Source organism: Lepidochelys kempii, chromosome 18 (assembly GCF_965140285.1).
Source record: "Lepidochelys kempii isolate rLepKem1 chromosome 18, rLepKem1.hap1, whole genome shotgun sequence".
Classification (NCBI taxonomy): domain Eukaryota; kingdom Metazoa; phylum Chordata; order Testudines; family Cheloniidae; genus Lepidochelys; species Lepidochelys kempii.
In genome coordinates this window covers 9,589,070-9,607,086 of record NC_136397.1, presented here as the reverse complement: position 1 = coordinate 9,607,086, position 18,017 = coordinate 9,589,070, and the positions used below count along the sequence as shown (strand labels likewise).

At 47.3% G+C, this 18,017-nt stretch overlaps 2 protein-coding genes across 3 annotated transcripts in view; one reads left to right on the top strand and one right to left on the bottom strand.

Moving 5' to 3' along the window:
• Positions 1-1,638: 1,638 nt before the first annotated feature.
• MRTO4 (MRT4 homolog, ribosome maturation factor) lies at positions 1,639-15,146 on the bottom strand. 2 transcript variants are annotated; one of them, XM_073317059.2, is made up of 8 exons: positions 14,912-15,146; positions 11,812-11,870; positions 9,217-9,320; positions 8,623-8,704; positions 5,100-5,167; positions 3,839-3,990; positions 2,922-2,998; positions 1,639-2,144 (listed from the first exon to the last, which is right to left on the bottom strand). In XM_073317059.2, the coding sequence occupies exons 1-8, from the start codon at positions 15,027-15,029 to the stop codon at positions 1,992-1,994; spliced, it is 813 nt and encodes a 270-aa protein (XP_073173160.1). In that variant the 5' UTR covers positions 15,030-15,146; the 3' UTR covers positions 1,639-1,991. The 2 variants fall into 2 exon arrangements, with proteins under 2 accessions (XP_073173160.1, XP_073173161.1); XM_073317060.2 differs by lacking the exon at positions 14,912-15,146 and adding an exon at positions 13,344-13,453 and having other exon boundaries at positions 1,643-2,144.
• EMC1 (ER membrane protein complex subunit 1) overlaps positions 13,624-18,017 on the top strand; it is a 27,983-nt gene continuing 23,589 nt past the window's right edge. The window contains exons 1-2 of the mRNA XM_073317058.2: positions 13,624-13,826; positions 17,374-17,498. Of these exons, the coding sequence (XP_073173159.1) occupies positions 13,741-13,826; positions 17,374-17,498 (211 nt within the window). The 5' untranslated portion in view covers positions 13,624-13,740. The remainder of the gene's footprint in view (positions 13,827-17,373; positions 17,499-18,017) is intronic.

Genomic DNA, 18,017 nt, shown 5'->3' with positions numbered 1-18,017 from the left:
CAACCCTAGTCCTACCTCTGGTGGAATTTTCCATAGGCAGCGTGTAACCTAAAGTTGTGGTTCAATCTAGATCAGTGACTGCCAACTGGTAGATTGTGATCATGGAGCCTTTGACAGTTGATCTTAGTCTAGAGTTGCCAACCCTTCTGCAGCCAAACCGGGAGATTGGTCACTAACAGTCCTAGGAGGCAGCTCTTGGGGGAGTCTCTGTATGCTGCCCTTGTCTGCTGGCACCACCCTCTACAGCTTGCATTGGCTGGGAATGGGGAACAGCAGCCAATGGAGTGGCGGGGGTGGTGCCTGCAGACAAGGGTAGTGTGCTGAGCTGCCTCTCCTCCTGCACCCAGGAGCTGCTGCTGGACATGCTGGCCAAATTCCTCCTGCACTCCAACCCCCTGCCCCAGGCCCGAGCCCCCCACCCAAACTCCCTCCTAGAGCCTGCAGCCCCTCTTGCACCTGAAACTCCCTCCCTCAGAGCCTGCACCCCAACCCCCACCACAGGCTCAGCCCAGAGTTCCTTCCCCACAGAACTCCTTAGCCCAAGCCCTGAGTCTGTCCAGTGAAAGTAAGGTGGGGGGGGAAGGAGGGAGGGGGGATGGAATGAGCGGGGCAAGGCTGTTTGGGTTTGTGGTTACTGTTCCTTCTTTATTTTCTTTGAGGTAGCTCCTGGGTTGCACTTAAATTCAAAAAGTGGTACTGTGCTTAAAAAGGTTGGAGACCACTGATCTAGACACTTGCAAGTACCATAGGCACTAATTATAACTGGTCATGTGACTACTTTACCACCACAGTGCCCCCTTCTGTCTTGGTCATGTAGTTGCAACCTCAGTTCTGCTTCCTAAAGTCTTAACTACAGGATTTTGCCTGCTTCTACAGATTGAGTATTGTACACATATACTCCTCAAGTCCACAGCAGCTCTACTTCAGAGGTTAGTTACACCAACATTTAAAGTATAACCTTTAGGACTCTCCCCTTTTTAAAAAAAAAAAAAATTACTCATTCCCATAAAGCCTTGGAAGTGCTGGGCCAAGAATCAGTTACAGGAAAATCACAGGTATTCTATACTAGAAGTTGGAGTGAAGATAATTCTTCTATTTCAGTGGTTTTCAACCTGTAGTCCACACATCCCCTGGGGTCTGAAGACTATGTCTAGGGGGTCTACCAAAGGTTGGCATTACTGTAGAACAGTGGTTTTCAACCTGTGGTCTGCAGACTGTTTAAGATTTTCAAAGGGGTCTGCACCTCCACTTGAAATTTTTTAGGGGCCTGCAAATGAAAAAAGGTTAAACTGCTGCTCTGTTACCATTCTACACCGAGAAATAGGGAAGCTGCAGTAGTTCTGGTGATGCACTGTTCTTAAACAGGCTCAGTGAAGACAGAAGGAACTTACTAAAAGATGGCACAGGAAACTAGCTTAGTCACTACACTTCATCCTTTGGCTTCAGTGGTAATTTAGTCAGTATCTGCCCTCAAAGGAATAGTCTAGATTGTTCTCTTAACTTTTGAATTAAGACAAAACCCAACCTTCTAGGGATCCTAGGAAATATGAATTAGCACCTCCTTTGGAGACTAGTTGCATTTAAATAGTTGCTCTCTATATAACTGTCATTTGTAATGCAAAGTGAGCAGTTCAAAAGCAATTTTCTGTAGGGGGAAGGATTATGGGGCGGTGAAGTATATTTGCTGAGTTCAAGTCTGAACAATAAACAGAGTGGAAAGGGTTTTACTTCTTACGTGAAACTTGAGCATCCCTGAACGAGGAGAAAATGTACAGAACCTGAGAACAGGCTCAAAGAGGCTGCACAGGCAGGGATCCAAAATTTCTACTTAATTTTATATATAAACCATTTGCATCATCTTTGATAAATAGCAAGTCTGTGGGTTGATCAACTTTGTCCTGCTGCAACTGAGGGAGAGTACCCATGGGCTTCAGTGGACTATTCTTGAAATAGAACAAACTGTCTCTAATGTCCTATAGCAGGTCTTTCAGTTAGTTGCCATTTTCTTCGTCGTCGTCATCCTCCTCCTCCATCTCTGAGGTTTCTTCTGTCTCCTTCACCAACTGCTGGAAGTCTCCTGTCTCAGAATGCCACATGCACTTGATGGTCACTTTAAATTCTGCCATCTCATAGCCAAAGAGTTTCTGAAAGGGAGACAGGAACTTGTCACTCATACTGCTAGCCTCCTTGTGGCAAGGCTAGCTCTCACATTAACTAACACCTTTAAACTGCATTATGACAAAACAGGGGATGTAAGCAAGAATCAAAGGGTGCATTTTAATATAAGGATAAGTTGTTCAACTTGAGCTAGACCAAAAGCATGAAGCTATTTTAATGCAGACTTTTCCCTTCAAGCTCAATTAGATGGATCCCTTCCTCAGTCCATGCCACTCGGAGGCAGTTATGATTTTACTGCTGGTTTCAAAATGCACAGTATAAAACTAGAATGCAAAGGTAGGATTCAAATCTCAACATGCAAGCCATTTAATTCTTTTAGCAATACCTGATCTATCATCCAGGTCATTTCTCTGTGTGTTCTTATAATTAAGCAATACCTGTCTCAGCACAGGGTATTTCTCAAGTTATCAGCTGGGCTCCTTCGTTTGCACCTTGGACTATTCTTCCAGCTGGTCATTAATCCCCAGTCAAGGGATTATTAATCCCCAGTCAAGCAGTCAAGCATAGCCAAAACAGCTCTTAAGGATGCATACAACCCTAATGAACAGCAGCTATTCATTATGGTTAATATCCAGAACTGGAGTAACTTGATTTGAGCACAAATGGTTTCACACACTGAATTAAATTTACTGGCCACACTGATCTGTAATTTCAGGAAAGATCCACAGGACTTGTTACTGGGTGGAAATAGTGGCTGCCCCTGAACTATAGCTAGCTAACTGTGCTGCTAATATGTTACTCACCAAGACACGAGCCTGTTCAGGGGTCAGAACATCCCCTTCCTTGCAGACTTCATAATCCGAAAGCAGTGTCACCACTCCTGCAGGCACAGGGAGGAAGAAGGGGATCCAGTCAGGGGGATGAATACCACATGAGGTTAGAGAAGAAATGGAGCAGCTGTGGTAATCAGAGCTCCCAGCCTGGTTCTCTATTGCTGGCAGCATAGAGTAATGAAGCTTCAATCCAGCAGCACAATAAATTGTTTTGATTTTTACATAGGCTGACCGTTCTTTGAGGAAATGTAATATAATGGAAGGCATGTATCAGTCGTTGAAATTGATATGCAGTGTAAACCCACTTCAGCAACTAATTTCTTACAGGTGTTTGCTTCATGCCTGTCCTCTCCCAAATGCTGAGTTCCCCTGGCTCCCCCATTTTTATGCAATTACTAATTCAGGCTGATTCCTTCCTCCCAATTCCTTTGACGGAAATAACAGGAGACTTCACATGACCGCCTGTGGCTTTGTCAAGGCATATAATGAAGTAAATAAATCACATCCTCCATGAAAAATCATTGTGATCTGCAGGTCAAGCCCAGTTGACTGATATGAAAAACCAAGGCATACAGGAGATGGGGCTTTCATCAGGTGCTTGGCTTATCCTGACCAGCTCTTAGAAACAAGAATTTTATGATATAGAACAAACAAACAATTCCAGTGTCAACCATAGGAGGAGAAAGGGGTTTTTAATATTAGATGTTCCCTGCTGAACATATGCTCTGACTTCTGCTTCCATCATCGAACACTCACCCTGCCCGGCCTTCCTGCATATATGCTGACCAAGATGCTACCAACATTTATTGAATAAAAGCCAGTAAATCTGGAATAATTTTAGTGGCGGAGAGGGAATGATGATCATATGCGCCAGGCAGCTCACATACCTTTCTTCAAAGCCGTTGGCAATCCCAGCTGCCGTAATTGAGGCTCCATGGAGTGGGGAAACTGCTCCAGGGGCCCCGTGTCCAGGCTCACTGTAAATGTTGCCTTGTTACCTGCACGGGCAAAGTCCACCTCTTTGAACTGAGAGAACCATCTGGAGGGGAGGAAACAAGAGTATTACTTATTAAAGAAACCTCCAGCTGTGGAATAAACCTCATTTGGGATGGGTCAGCCTTGGAATTCATCTATCCTATCCCAAGAGGGGCGGACATTGTGAAATCAGCATCTATGGGTTTGGTACTACCCATCACTACAGTATCCAAACACCTTCCATGTAAAACAGATCAGCAGTAATAAAGTCCAGAGTATTTTTTTTTTTTTTTTGCAGGGGGTATGTGTCTTGGGGAGGGTGGGAGAGATGGAGGAAAAGAGAGTGACTGAATGTGAATGTTCTGTTGATGGTGGAAAAGCTTTAGAAGGCAGCAGGGTTGCAGTTTTTCCTGCTTTCTCATTAAAGAAATACATCCTTTTCAAGCTAGGTTTACAATTACCTCTCCCCCGCCGAGCAAAATTCCTCTAGTTCGCCTGGGTCCACATGACGGATGACAGGCCAACTTACCAAGAGATGTTCTACTACTTCCACACTCACTCTCTCCTGCACAGGCCAGCGAGACCAGAACGTGATTTGTACTTGTGTACAGTGTCCATGTGTGTAGGTAACTCTTGGGGACTCTGGAAAGCTTTGTAGCTGCTCGACCATACACTAACTTTACAGGTAAGTGCAAGTTATGTTAGAGCAAGAGATTCAGGAAAGGAAAAGTCCAGTCAGATGTGTTTGTGGGGTGGTGGTCAGAGATTGCTCACCGTGTGGCGTTAGATTTTACTGTTATGGAGATTACCCAGTTTAAATGGACAAGCGTAGTTCAACATCTCCAAGAAAGCAGCCACGTGAGTCAGAGCGTAGCACCTCCCATTCCCTTTTCAATCACGGCATAACCTGTTATACCTTCCCCCTGCCTTTTCCACTGTGAGCCTTTCCCATCGCAGCTCCAAAGGGAGGCATGCATAAAAGCACTTTAAGCTGAACATTGTCATGGGATCAGCATCAAGGAAAGCGAGAGAATTGCTTCCAGTAGCGGCTTCTGTTTCAGTGAGGGAGAAGAGGCTCAGTCTGAACTTTAGTTCTTTCTCAATCGAGATGCAACACTGGTGGCAAGGGTGCCATTAGCCCGAAGCCCCTTTGTTACCCCCCCAGATACTTACTCGTTCACTTCTTCTTTGGTGCGATTGGTGAACAGGAGACCAACTTCACCTCTTAGGTGTTTGCTGACCTGAAAAATAAGCAGCATGTGGAATTCAGCAGTGCACTTATCTTGGACTGTGCTAAAGCCCCCTAATACCACGGAATTTACTCAGAAAGCCCAGATAATTCAGAGGACCCAACCCTTAGATTTGCAGATATTGATTCATCAGCCCCAACGTGTCTTGCAGCCCTTTGGTGCTGTGAGGAAGACTAAATTAAGGACAGGATGTAGATGGCAAATCTATTTCAGGAGACTTTTCCTCCTAGCGTGAAACCTGTTCTGTGGCTGATGGAAGCACTGGCTTGGCAGGACATTCCAGATGTAAATTCTGGAGAAAGGAGATTAGATTGTGGGAGGAGGGAAAGAGTATGAATCAGTGGGGCCTAAGAAAGAATTTAGCTCAAGATTCTCAGATGTTTGATCAAGAAAAAGCAGAGAAATCCCATTTGAAAAGTCACTATGATCTAGTCATAGAATTACTGAAGAAAAATTAGTTAAACAGAGAATTTTTGGACTCCTGTGAGGGCTCTTAGCATTGGAGTTTAGTTTTTCAAACTGTATTTCAAAAAGAATTCCATAGGGCTGAGGCTCCAAATTATTTTTAAAGCTTGGATGGATGAATTCAGACTATTCAGACACTAGCTGCCGTCCTACTTCAGTGAGAGGCAAAAAAGATGTGAAGACACATCTACTGGTGGAGGACCTTCAAGCTCTCCCAATAATTCTGCCTCCACTGAAAGAAGATTAAGCAGTCATAGAATTACTGAAGAAAAATTAGTTAAACAGAGATTCGGCTAAATCACACCTGGAGTTACCGCTAGCGAGAGATGTCAAGAGTAACAAGAAGGGTTTCTTCAGGTATGTTGGCAACAAGAAGAAAGCCAAGGCAAGTGTGGGCCCCTTACTGAATGAGGGAGGCAACCTAGTGACAGAGGATGTGGAAAAAGCTAATGTACTCAATGCTTTTTTTGCCTCTGTCTTCACAAACAAGGTTAGCTCCCAGACTACTGCACTGGGCAGCACAGCATGGGGAGGAGGTGGCCAGCACTCTGTGAAGAAAGAAGTGGTTCGGGACTATTTAGAAAAGCTGGGCATGCACAAGTCCATGGGGCTGGATGCGCTGCATCTGAGAGTGCTAAAGGAATTGGCGGATGTGATTGCAGAGCCATTGGCCATTATCTTTGAAAACTCATGGCGATCGGGGGAAGTCCCAGAAGACTGGAAAAAGGCTAATGTAGTGCCAATCTTTAAAAAAGGGAAGAAGGAGGATCCTGGGAACTACAGGCCAGTCAGCCTCACCTCAGTCCCCAGAAAAATCATGGAGCATGTCCTCAAGGAATCAATTCTGAAGCACTTAGAGGAGAGGAAAGTGATCAGGAACAGTCAGCATGGATTCACCAAGGGAAAGTCATGCCTGACTAATCTAATTGCCTTCTATGATGAGATAACTGGTTCTGTGGATGAAGGGAAAGCAGTGGACGTGTTATTCCTTGACTTTAGCAAAGCTTTTGACACGGTCTCCCACAGTATTCTTGTCAGCAAGTTAAAGTAGTATGGGCTGGATGGATGCACTACAAGGTAGGTAGAAAGTTGGCTAGATTGTCAGGCTCAACGGGTAGTGATCAATGGCTCCATGTCTAGTTGGCAGTCTGAATCTAGCGGAATGCCCCAAGGGTCAGTCCTGGGGCCGGTTTTGTTCAATATCTTCATTAATGATCTGGAGGATGGTGTGGATTGCACCCTCAGCAAGTTTGCGGATGACACTAAACTGGGAGGAGTGGTAGATTCACTGGAGGGTAGGGATAGGATACAGAGGGACCTAGACAAATTGGATGATTGGGCCAAAAGAAATCTGATGAGGTTCAACAAGGACAAGTGCAGAGTCCTGCACTTAGGACGGAAGAATCCAATGCACCGCTACAGACTAGGGACCGAATGGCTAGGCAGCAGTTCTGCAGAGAAGGACCTAGGAGTTATAGTGGACGAGAAGCTGGGTATGAGTCAGCAGTGTGCCCTTGTTGCCAAGAAGGCCAATGGCATTTTGGGATGTATTAGTAGGGGCATAGCGAGCAGATCGAGGGACGTGATCGTCCCCCTCTATTCGACATTGGTGAGGCCTCATCTGGAGTACTATGTCCAGTTTTGGGCCCCACACTACAAGAAGGATGTGGAGAAATTGGAGAGAGTCCAGCGGAGGGCAACAAAAATGATTAGGGGTCTGGAACACATGACTTATGAGGAGAGGCTGAGGGAATTGGGATTGTTTAGTTTACGGAAGAGAAGAATGAGGGGGGATTTGATAGCTGCTTTTAATTACCTGAAAGGTGGATCCAAAGAGGATGGATTAGACTATTCTCAGTGATAGCAGATGACAGGACAAGAAGTAATGGTCTCAAGTTGCAGTGGGGGAGATTTAGGTTGGATATTAGGAAAAACTTTTTCACTAGGAGGGTGGTGAAACACTGGAATGCGTTACCTAGGGAGGTGGTGGAATCCCCTTCCTTAGAAGTTTTTAAGGTCAGGCTTGACAAAGCCCTGACTGGGATGATTTAGTTGGGGATTGGTCCTGCTCTGGGCAGGGGGTTAGACTAGAGGGTCCCTTCCAACTCTGATATTCTATGATTCTATGAATTTTTGGACTCCTGTGAGGGCTCTTAGCATTGGAGTTTAGTTTTTCAAACTGTAGCAAGAATGCCATAGGGCTGAGGCTCCAAATTATTTGTAAAGCTTGGATGGATGAATTCAGACTATTCAGACACTGGCTGCAGTCCTACTTCAGTGAGAGACTAAAAAGATGTGAAGACACATCTACTGGTGGAGGTCCTTCGAGCTCTCCCAACAATTCTGCCTCCACTGAAAGAAGATTAAGCAGTATTGGCTGAGAGATGCCACTTGTACCTGCAACCCAGATCTTCAGGATTGAGTTGCTATAGTACTAACAAGGAGTGTCCTCAATTAGGTATCTTGTGAGCAAGGCACCATTTTACCCCTCACCCCCAAACATACTGGAAGGAGGAGAGGTAAATGCGGCAACATCCTCATGCACCCTTCCTTTGATGAACTGATAAAAAGGACAAATTTCTTACTATAGTGGAAGAACCTATGGTGAACAAAGCTACACTGACGTGAAGCTAACCATCACCAGAGTTAAAAGGCTGCTCACACTGGCAACGGGACTGTTGTCAAAGGCAACTTGCCTAAAGATCTACATATCAGTGAAGGACTGGCATTTATCATCATTGTGGTAGTGCTCAGGCATGGACCAGGACCTCTTCGTGCTAGGCGCTGTACAAACACAGAGCAGAAAGATGGTCCCTGCCCCCAAAGAGCTGACAATCTAAGTATCTGAACCCCATTTACTGCCGATGGAAGAGTATTGATCCATTCTGGCTCTCCAAAGCAATTCTTTATTTTCTCTTGAGATTTACAGAAAATAAGGCTCACTTCCAAAACATGCAAAAGCTATGGAAATCAGAACATACCTGATGTAAGTTCTCCTTGTACTCATCAGCTGGCCCCCGTCCCAATGCCACCATCATAACTTTGTTTTTCCCAAAGAAAATCCTATTGGAAAAAAAGGAAAAGAATCCATCATGATGGGCTCAATACATCTGCAGAGTTTGAATCAGGGATGAAGACGGGTTCTCAATCTGGGAGTCGCAGCCTCTCCCTTTTTAAGGGCCGGGGAAGGGGATCCTGAAACTTCTCTCTTGTAACCTAAGAATTAGGAAAGGTACTGTTTCTGCCCCAAACAGGAGAGGGAAGGCAAGTGATAGTAATTGCATCACTTTAGCTCTACGTGCCAGTGCCTGAAAGATGCAGCTGCCATCAAACGCTGACGTTTTTGAAATCCTAGGGTTAACCCCAGCACTGCAGCCAAGAGCCCCAAGCTACTTCCTGAAAACTATCATCTTGAGGGGCGGAAGAGAAGAAAATTCATAGAGCTCTTTTAGCAGCTTACCTCCCCCTCCCACAGAAGTAAGTACAGTAATCTGTCTAAGATATGTATACACCTATAACACAATATTCATGATCACTAGCCATGAGGGGAAGCAATCTCGGAGACTACTGCTCACCTGCTGTGCTTCCAGGCACTTCTGATATCCTTCAGCTTGTTGTTTCTCATATTGACAACAGAGAAGATGAAGAGGTGTTTGTAGGTGTCCACACATTTCCGCAACTATAGGAGAACATGATATTGAGCAGTTATAGCAAACATCGGAGAAATCCCCATTGCATACCAATGCATTTCTGCAACAGCTTAAACACAGAAGATGGGGTGGGAGGATTGTTCAAAAATTCTATTCATGGCAACATCTCTAGTTCTCCAGCAATATCGGGCACTCCATGGAACTAACAACTATGATTTTGATGCGAGATTCTCCATTTGAACTAATCAACTGTAAAACTCAATTTTTTTTACATTAAAATAAAACTGTGTATTATAAAACAAACACAGGATTTGTTAAACTCTCTCTCTCTCTCTCTAACGCTTAGCCAGTCGGCCATAGAGATCGTTCACCATTTGGTCCGTTCCTGCGCAACCGCAAAGGCTTGACGGTCTGAGAGTCCAACATCAGAACAGACTTGATGAACCCATGTAATAGGGGGTCTACCTCTGGGCTGCCTCCACCCCCCAGTTGGTGGAATTTTATCCTGGATGTTACAAACCACCCGGAGAATGTAGTTCGCTGGAATGTCTTGTGGCATCCTTGCGACATGGCCAAGAAGCGTAAGGAGCTGCCTGCGGACAATGGCCCCAGTAGTCTGTAGACCCAAACGACCATAAACATCTGCATAACAGATGAAGTCATTCCACTTTATGCCCAATATACGATGTTGACATTTTGTGTGGAAAGCCTCCAGCTTTGTCCAGTCTGCGCGGCATAGTGTCCAGGTTGCACAGCCGTACAACAGTATGGGAAGGATACAGCTCAAATAAATCCTCAGCTTGGTTGTCGTACTATGATGATGTTGATTCCATATCCGTTGTAAATGGCCCATGGCAGATGCTGCGATGCCAATCTGATAGAGAACCTCTGCGTGAGAATTGGAGGAGCTGGTAAGTATAGAATCCAGATCGTAAAAGCTGGAAACTGATTTGACAGTTTCATTGTTCAAGGAGGCTGGAGTCGCAGGTGGACCTGGTCCTAGATTTTGCAGTTTTGTGTTTGACCATGAAACATGGAGACCATCTTAGCTAACTCGTCCTCCATCTGCTGGAGTGCCTCATGAAACCTGTTGAGGCTCTGTATTAAAAGAACAACGTCATCAGCGTAGTCAAGATCTCTGAGTGAGAGATCGCCGATTTCAATGCCTATGGACCTGATGGAATGCTGCATTATGAAATCCATTGCCCGACAAAAGAGTGCAGGGGCCAGAACGCAACCCTGCCTAACACCAGATACTGATTTAAAAGGTACTGACATCCGGTTCCCCAGACGAACATGGGCAGGGGTTTCATTATGAAACTCTCCAATTAAGTCCAGCAGAGTGGTAGGGACACCTATGCCCTTTAAGGCCTTCCATAACGCGACATGGTCTACTGAATCAAATGCAGCCTTAAGATCAACATATGCTACGTGCAGGTGCTTCCTGAACTCGCGGTGTATCTCTGACAATAAGCAAACAGCCAAAATGGTGTCTCATGTGGACCTGTTCCTTGTAAAGCCTGACTGTTGGGGACGACGCTTCCGATGTAGCAAAGGCGTGCCAGCAAAACACGTACAAACACCTTCCCTGGAATGGAGAGCAAGGTGATCAGCCTGTAGCTTTTACATTCACTGCGTGGTCCCTTGCCCTTATAGAGTGAGATCACAGTACCGTCCTTGCAGGCATTTGGCAGGGTTTCAGTTCTCCACACCAGACGAAAGATAGCCAGAAGTGATTTTGCTACAGGATCAATAGCACATTTTAGCAGCTCTGAGGGGATGCCATCAGCACCGGTTGTGCGTCCATTTTTCAGTTTAGAGACGGCACACTTCACTTCATCCAATATTGGAACATCAGTACAAATGTCTGGATCTGGAACCGCAGTGACTGCCAGATCATCCAGCTCTGAACAAGAGGCAGCTGGAGGATGGTTCAGGACACTGTGATAACGTTCCATCCAGCATGAGAGAATGTCATCATCCGATTTACATGGATGGCCTTGGCTGTCATTCAGGATGCTGTTTGTAGTTACTACCTCGACCGCTAAACTGCATTACACAATTCAGCCATTAAGCCCACTGTCCTGCCCCTGGTAGAAGCCAATACCTGAAAAGATCAAGAAGCCTCAGTAATGTAGTTGGTTAACTGTATGACCCAGTACACAGACAGCATGATGAATTCTTTTATGACCCTTGTGGCACACAGCTTAAATCCTGAGGTAGTTTTACTGTATGCATTGTAACTTTTTTTTGTAAGAATCTTAACAGATTAATAATGAATTCATCTGACACCAGTTTCTCAAACTGCTTCTTTTCTATATTTCTGGGGTCTAGTCAAATTGCCTGTGTGCCACAGTTTCCCCACATCTAGAAAGCATGTAGTGCGACTTACTCTGTGTAAAGTACAGTAAGATCCTAACAGAAGGAGATTCTACAGAAGGGAAAGAACATATCTATGTTTTTCTCTGATACAGAATGGAAAACTAAATGCAGCACCTTACGACGTATGTTCTTACTTACCTCTTCTATTAAGCCCTGTTTGACTTCTAAACCTTTCTTCGTGGTTTTTGTTAGGGAAACTGAAAGGAAGAAGAAGAGCTTCAGCATCATTGATAACTTGGGCACTGCTTATGGAAAGTACAATTAAAAAGCACAGAAATGTGGCTGCCAAATACACTCTGGACATCAGCTTTAATGAACTCAAAGACTTTTGACTCACTCCTAGAAGACCAGGTGCAACCTTCTAGCACTGATGCTTTGCTGGGAGTCCCTGCATGGTTGTAGGATCAGAGTTTCCTTTACTGATTAAAACCATGAGCTACAAACCATCATTGAAATAAAACATTTCAGGGTTTCATATTGCACTGACATACAACAGCACACCGCCAGATATTTGCATCATCCCTGGTAGGAGACAAGGAACTCATGAATAGAAAGGAAACATCTTTACTGAGGCTGCCGAATGGGTTCTATAATTCCCAAACCAACTAACGCAACCTATTCTGCCTAATGTCAGCACACAATTTCCCCCACCCCCAGCCTTAGTGGTACGTAGACCTCAGTAACAATGCGGAGTCCGGTGGCCCCTTAAAGGCTAAAGGATTTATTTGGGCATAAGCTTTTGTGGGTAAAAAACCCACCTCTTCAGATGCATGGAGTGAAATATATATATATATATACACACACACAGACTGGCACATGAAGAGAAGGGAGTTACCTTACAAGTGGAGAACTAGTGTTGACAAGGCCAATTCAGTCAGGGTGGATGTGGTCCACTCCCAATAATGATGATGAGGTGTCAATACCGAGAGAGGGAAAATTCCTTTTGTAGTGAAGGTAACTCCCTTCTCTTTATGTGCCAGTATATACATTTATGCCTGTATCTATAACTTTCACTCCATGCATCTGAATAAGTGAGTTTTTTTACCCACGAAAGCTTATGCCCAAATAAATCTGTTAGTCCTCAAGGTGCCACCGGACTCGTTGTTTTTTGTGGATACAGACTAATATGGTTACCCCTCTGATACTCAAGCCTCAGTAGCCAGATTAACAACATTACCCAAACGAGACACAGTAGTCTGAATCCGTTGTTGTGGTGGGGGGTGTGTGTGTGTATGTATATATATATATATATAAATAAATAAGATATTCTCACAGCAAACTGACTGACCAAGTATTCTACGATAGGTTTAATCACAAAGTAAAAGCAGCCTGAGTGGTTAATAATTAAATCACAGTGTTTTTACATCACGCGCTGCCCAGAGCCGCAGGACACACCGTCCAGAGCCCCTGGGGGCTCCCACGCCGCAGCCGGGTACCGGGGCGTTGCGGCAGCCAGGTACCCGCTGAGGGCGGGGCAGGCCCCGCCGGGGGCTCCACCTCAGCGGGGCAGGGAAGCTGCTACCGAAAGGCGAGCGGCCCCGCCCGACCCCGGAGCCTCCCGCCGGCACAGGGGCCAGGGGCCCGGCGCCGGGCGGGCAGCGAGCCGGGCAGCGCAGAGGGGCCCCGGCAGTCAGCCCGGGCGGCGGCGGCGGGGGGGAGGGGTCACTCACTCTTCTTGTCCCGCTTGGACTTAGGCATGGCTCGCACGTTGCTGCCCCGGCTGAGCGCTCCAAGGACCCCGTGCGCCGCGAGGGCTGCCGGGATAGGAAGCCCCTGGAGGTGCCCGAGGAGGTGCCTGACTAGAGCTGCCCTCGCTGGGGTACTCCCTTCCGCCACAGCCGGCCCAGCGCGCCCCTTTCCCCGCGGAGGCTTCCCCCTACGCCGCCATTAGTGCCAACACCAAGAGCAGACCCTGCCCGGGTGCGGGTGTTTTTCCTCATTAAGGCGCCAAACACGGCAGCCCCTGGGGGCGAGGCCCCGCCTGGCGGGGCCGCTCGGTGGAGCCGGCGCGCTGCCTGTCGGGATAGGGCTCGGACTCGGACTCGGAGCAGCTTCCGGGCTCGGACCATGACGGCCGGTGCCTGCCCGTGGCTGCTGCTCCTGGCCCCGCTGGCGGCCGCGGTCTACGAGGATCAAGTGGGCAAGTTCGACTGGTGGGTGCTGGGGCCACATCCGGGTATTTAATTCCCCCCCTCGTGTCCCCTGGGCTGGGCACCCCCTCCCGCCGTCCCTTGGGGTGGGGGGGCTGGGCACCTCCCCTCTCCCCGCCGTTCTCTCGGGGGGGGGGCTGGGCACCTCCCCTCTCCCCGCCGTTCTCTCGGGGTGGGGGGGCTGGGCACCTCCCCTCTCCCCGCCGTTCTCTCGGGGTGGTGGTGGGGGGGCTGGGCACCTCCCCTCTCCCCGCCGTTCTCTCGGGGTGGTGGGGGGGGGGCTGGGCACCTCCCCTCTCCCCGCCGTTCTCTCGGGGTGGTGGGGGGGGGGCTGGGCACCTCCCCTCTCCCCGCCGTTCTCTCGGGGTGGGGGGGGGGGGGCTGGGCACCTCCCCTCTCCCCGCCGTTCTCTCGGGGTGGGGGGGTGGGGGCTGGGCACCTCCCCTCTCCCCGCCGTTCTCTCGGGGTGGGGGGGGTGGGGGCTGGGCACCTCCCCTCTCCCCGCCGTTCTCTCGGGGTGGGGGGGGGTGGGGGCTGGGCACCTCCCCTCTCCCCGCCGTTCTCTCGGGGTGGGGGGGGGTGGGGGCTGGGCACCTCCCCTCTCCCCGCCGTTCTCTCGGGGTGGGGGGGGGGTGGGGGCTGGGCACCTCCCCTCTCCCCGCCGTTCTCTCGGGGTGGGGGCTGGGCACCTCCCCTCTCCCCGCCGTTCTCTCGGGGTGGGGGGTGGGGGGGCTGGGCACCTCCCCTCTCCCCGCCGTTCTCTCGGGGTGGGGGGGGGGCTGTGTCCGGGCACCTCCCCTCTCCCCGCCGTTCTCTCGGGGTGGGGGGGGGGCTGTGTCTGGGCACCTCCCCTCTCCCCGCCGTTCTCTCGGGGTGGGGGGGGGGCTGTGTCCGGGTATCTCCCGCCCATCCTTGGGGTGAGCCGGGGAAGAAGCGAATCCTGAGCGTCGCCCCATCGGAGCCCGAGTCCGACCCCGCTGCCAGACTGGGTGTGAAGCGGGCAGAACGGCTGCAGCTGAGCTGAGCTTTGCGAGGTGAGCAGGAGCCTGCTGGCAGCTGAGCTCTGCCCTGGCCCCGAGCTGGCTTGCCTGTCACCGTCACGGGTGCTGGTATCTCTGGGGGAAAACGTGTCCCCCAATCTTGCCATGGCCGCGTGAGAGCCCCAGCTTCAGAAACATCTGTAGGGAACAGGCCCGCACTGGCCATCGGAAAGGTGCATTAGCTGATCAGGTATTTGTCCTGCTGTCTAGGATTTAGAGCCCTTTGCCTCACGAAGCTGCTCCCTGTCTCCCTTTTCTCAAAGGGATAGCTGAGGATGTCGATTTCTGCTTCCCATCTCACTGGGGAGGAAGAAAATGACCTTTGCACAGCAGTGGCTTTCAACCTAAAGACATAGGAATTGCCATATTGGCTCACACCCAAGGTCCATCTAGTTCAAAGTCTTGTCTCTGACAGTGGCTAGTTTTGTAGGAATGAGTAAGAACCGTGCAGCAGGCAGACATGAACCTTGAGGCTTAACATCCCTTCCAGAATGATACAAAACTACTCAAGATACTTAAATCCCAAGCAGACTGTGGAGAGCTACAAAAGGATCTCTGAAAACTGGGTGACCGGGCAACAAAATAGCAGATGAAATTCAATGTTGATAAATGCAAAGTAATGCACCTTGGAAAGCATAATCCCAACTATACATATAAAATGATGGGGTCTAAATTAGCTGTTACCACTCAAGAAAGAGATCTTGGAGTCATTGTGGATAGTTTTCTGAAAACAACCACTCAGTGTGCAGCGGCAGTCAAAAAAAAGCTAACAATGTTGGGAATCATTAAGAAAGGAGTAGATAATAAGACCAAAAATATCATATTGCCTCTGTATAAATCCATGGTACATCTTGAATACTGCGTGCAGATGTGGTCGCCCCATCTCAAAAAAGATATATTGGAATTGAAAAAGGTTCAGAAAAGGGCAACAAAAATGATTAGGGGTATGGAACGGCTGCCGTATGAGGAGAGATTAATAAGACTGGAACTTTTCAACTTGGAAAAGAGACAGCTATGGGGGGATATGATATAAAATTATGACAGGTGTGGAGAAAATAAATAAGGAAGTGTTATTTACTCCTCACAACACAAGAACTAGAGGTCACCAAATGAAATTAATAGGCAGAAGGTTTAAAACAAACAAAAGGAAGTATTTTTTCACACAACACACAGTCAACCTGTGGAACTCCTTGCCAGAGGATGTTGTGAAGGCCAAGACTATAACAGGGTTAAAAAAAGAACTAGATAAGTTCATGGAGGATAGGTCCATCAATGGCTATTAGCCAGGATAGACAGGGATGGTGTCCTTAGCCTCTGTTTGCCAGCAGCTCAGAATGGGCAACAGGGGATTGATCACTTGATGATTACCTGTTTCGTTCATTCCCTCTGGGGCACCTGGCATTGACTACTGTCGGAAGATAGGATACTGGACTAGATGGACCTTTGGTCTGACCCAGTATGGCCTTTCTTCTGTGCTTAATGTTTGTTTTTATTAATTATGACTGCTCTGGATATTCTTGATATCCATATTAATACCCAGTGCTGTTTTGGATACTGTAAAGATGGGTTCTTGCAGGTTGTCAGAGACTGACATTTATTTCCAGTCTCTTTCAAAGTGCTCATTTCACATCCATGGTGTCCTAACACACAATCTTTAACATAATAGGAAAAACATTCTCCAGCAAAGTTATCCAATTCTGATGTGACCTACTGAGTAAAGCAATGGATGGGGATTCAGGAGAGCTGGGTTCTAATTCTGGCTCTGTCACTGGCCTGCTGAGTGACCTTGTGTAAATTATGTAATCTATCACGTGCCTCAGTTTCCCCATCTGTAAAGTGGGGGCTAAGAATGCTTATGTCCTTCGGGCTTTGAGGTCTACTGATGCAAAGTGCTGTGTAAGAGCTAGGTATTATTAATAAACTTTTATTACATGTCTCTTCTCAGTTGCATGTTTGTTGGGTCAGATGGTAGAAATCCATTGATGCTACCCAAGATGCAGAGAGCTCAGGGAAGAATTTAATATGGCCCCAAAAGAGCTGTGAAGACCAGAGACTTCCTCTTTGCAAGGGGCCATCTTAATAGAAGCAGCACATGGCAGCTCTTTTCATGGATAAGAATACATTGTTTGCTTTGGTAGTATTTAGTGAAGATGCAAGAATGAGAGTGGTTATACTGCAGTGCAATAGAGTCTTAGACACTTTGTTTTCTTTGTGTGAATTTCCTAGAAGCAGATTTGACACTGAGCTCCAAAATATCACAAAATTCCTTTCTTGCTCATTCAGACTCAATTTCTCTTTTCATTTACAGTGATTTCCCCCCACCCCCGCAAGAAGGATTATAGTAGTGTTGTGGTTTTCCTATGTCAGTCCTTAATAGTTGCAGCCAGTGCCACCATATAGTTTGTGTTCTGGCCACCTGTGTTAATTTTAATCATCCTTTCCCTATTTTTCAGTAGGTTAAGTGGAAAGTGTTCTTTTTTCACACCTTCTTTTATTTTTCTGTTCCTTAGGAGGCAGCAGTATGTGGGAAAACTTAAGTTTTCTTCCTTGGAAGCTTCACAGGGCTCCAAGAAGCTTATTGTGGCTACTGAGAAGAATGTGATGGCTGCTTTGAATTCCAGGAGCGGAGACATCTGTGAGTGAACTGTTGTTTTATGACTCGGGATTTGCTATTTGTGTGGGAACCAAAATTAAGCCCTGGCATACATTAAAAGTTACTCCTGCTCGCACCAAAGCTAACTTTTGGCACGTAGTCCATTTTAAGGGTTGTGGGATGGTTAACTAGACATGATTTTCCCTGGAGACGGGGAATTTTTAAAAATATACTTATCCATTTTATTTAATTTTTTTTTCAGGCTTAGTGGCTTCATTTCCGACTTTCAAGTATCAACTTGTTAGGTGCTGGCATGACTAGTCTGTGTACTAGCTTACATCTAGAGCTGTTCTTGACCAGTACAGTGGGACCAAGAACTGAATGGGGCATGAAGACTGAATTCCTGTCTCATCCCAGAGGTGGTCCTTTTGGATAAGAGTTGAGGCACATTGGAAGGGCCGTTTTGAGGAAACTTGCATTGGCAATATCTATACTGTACTTGGCCTGTGGTTAGATAGAGGATGTCAGTCTGTGACAATGCCAGTTGATACCTTTCTTCAG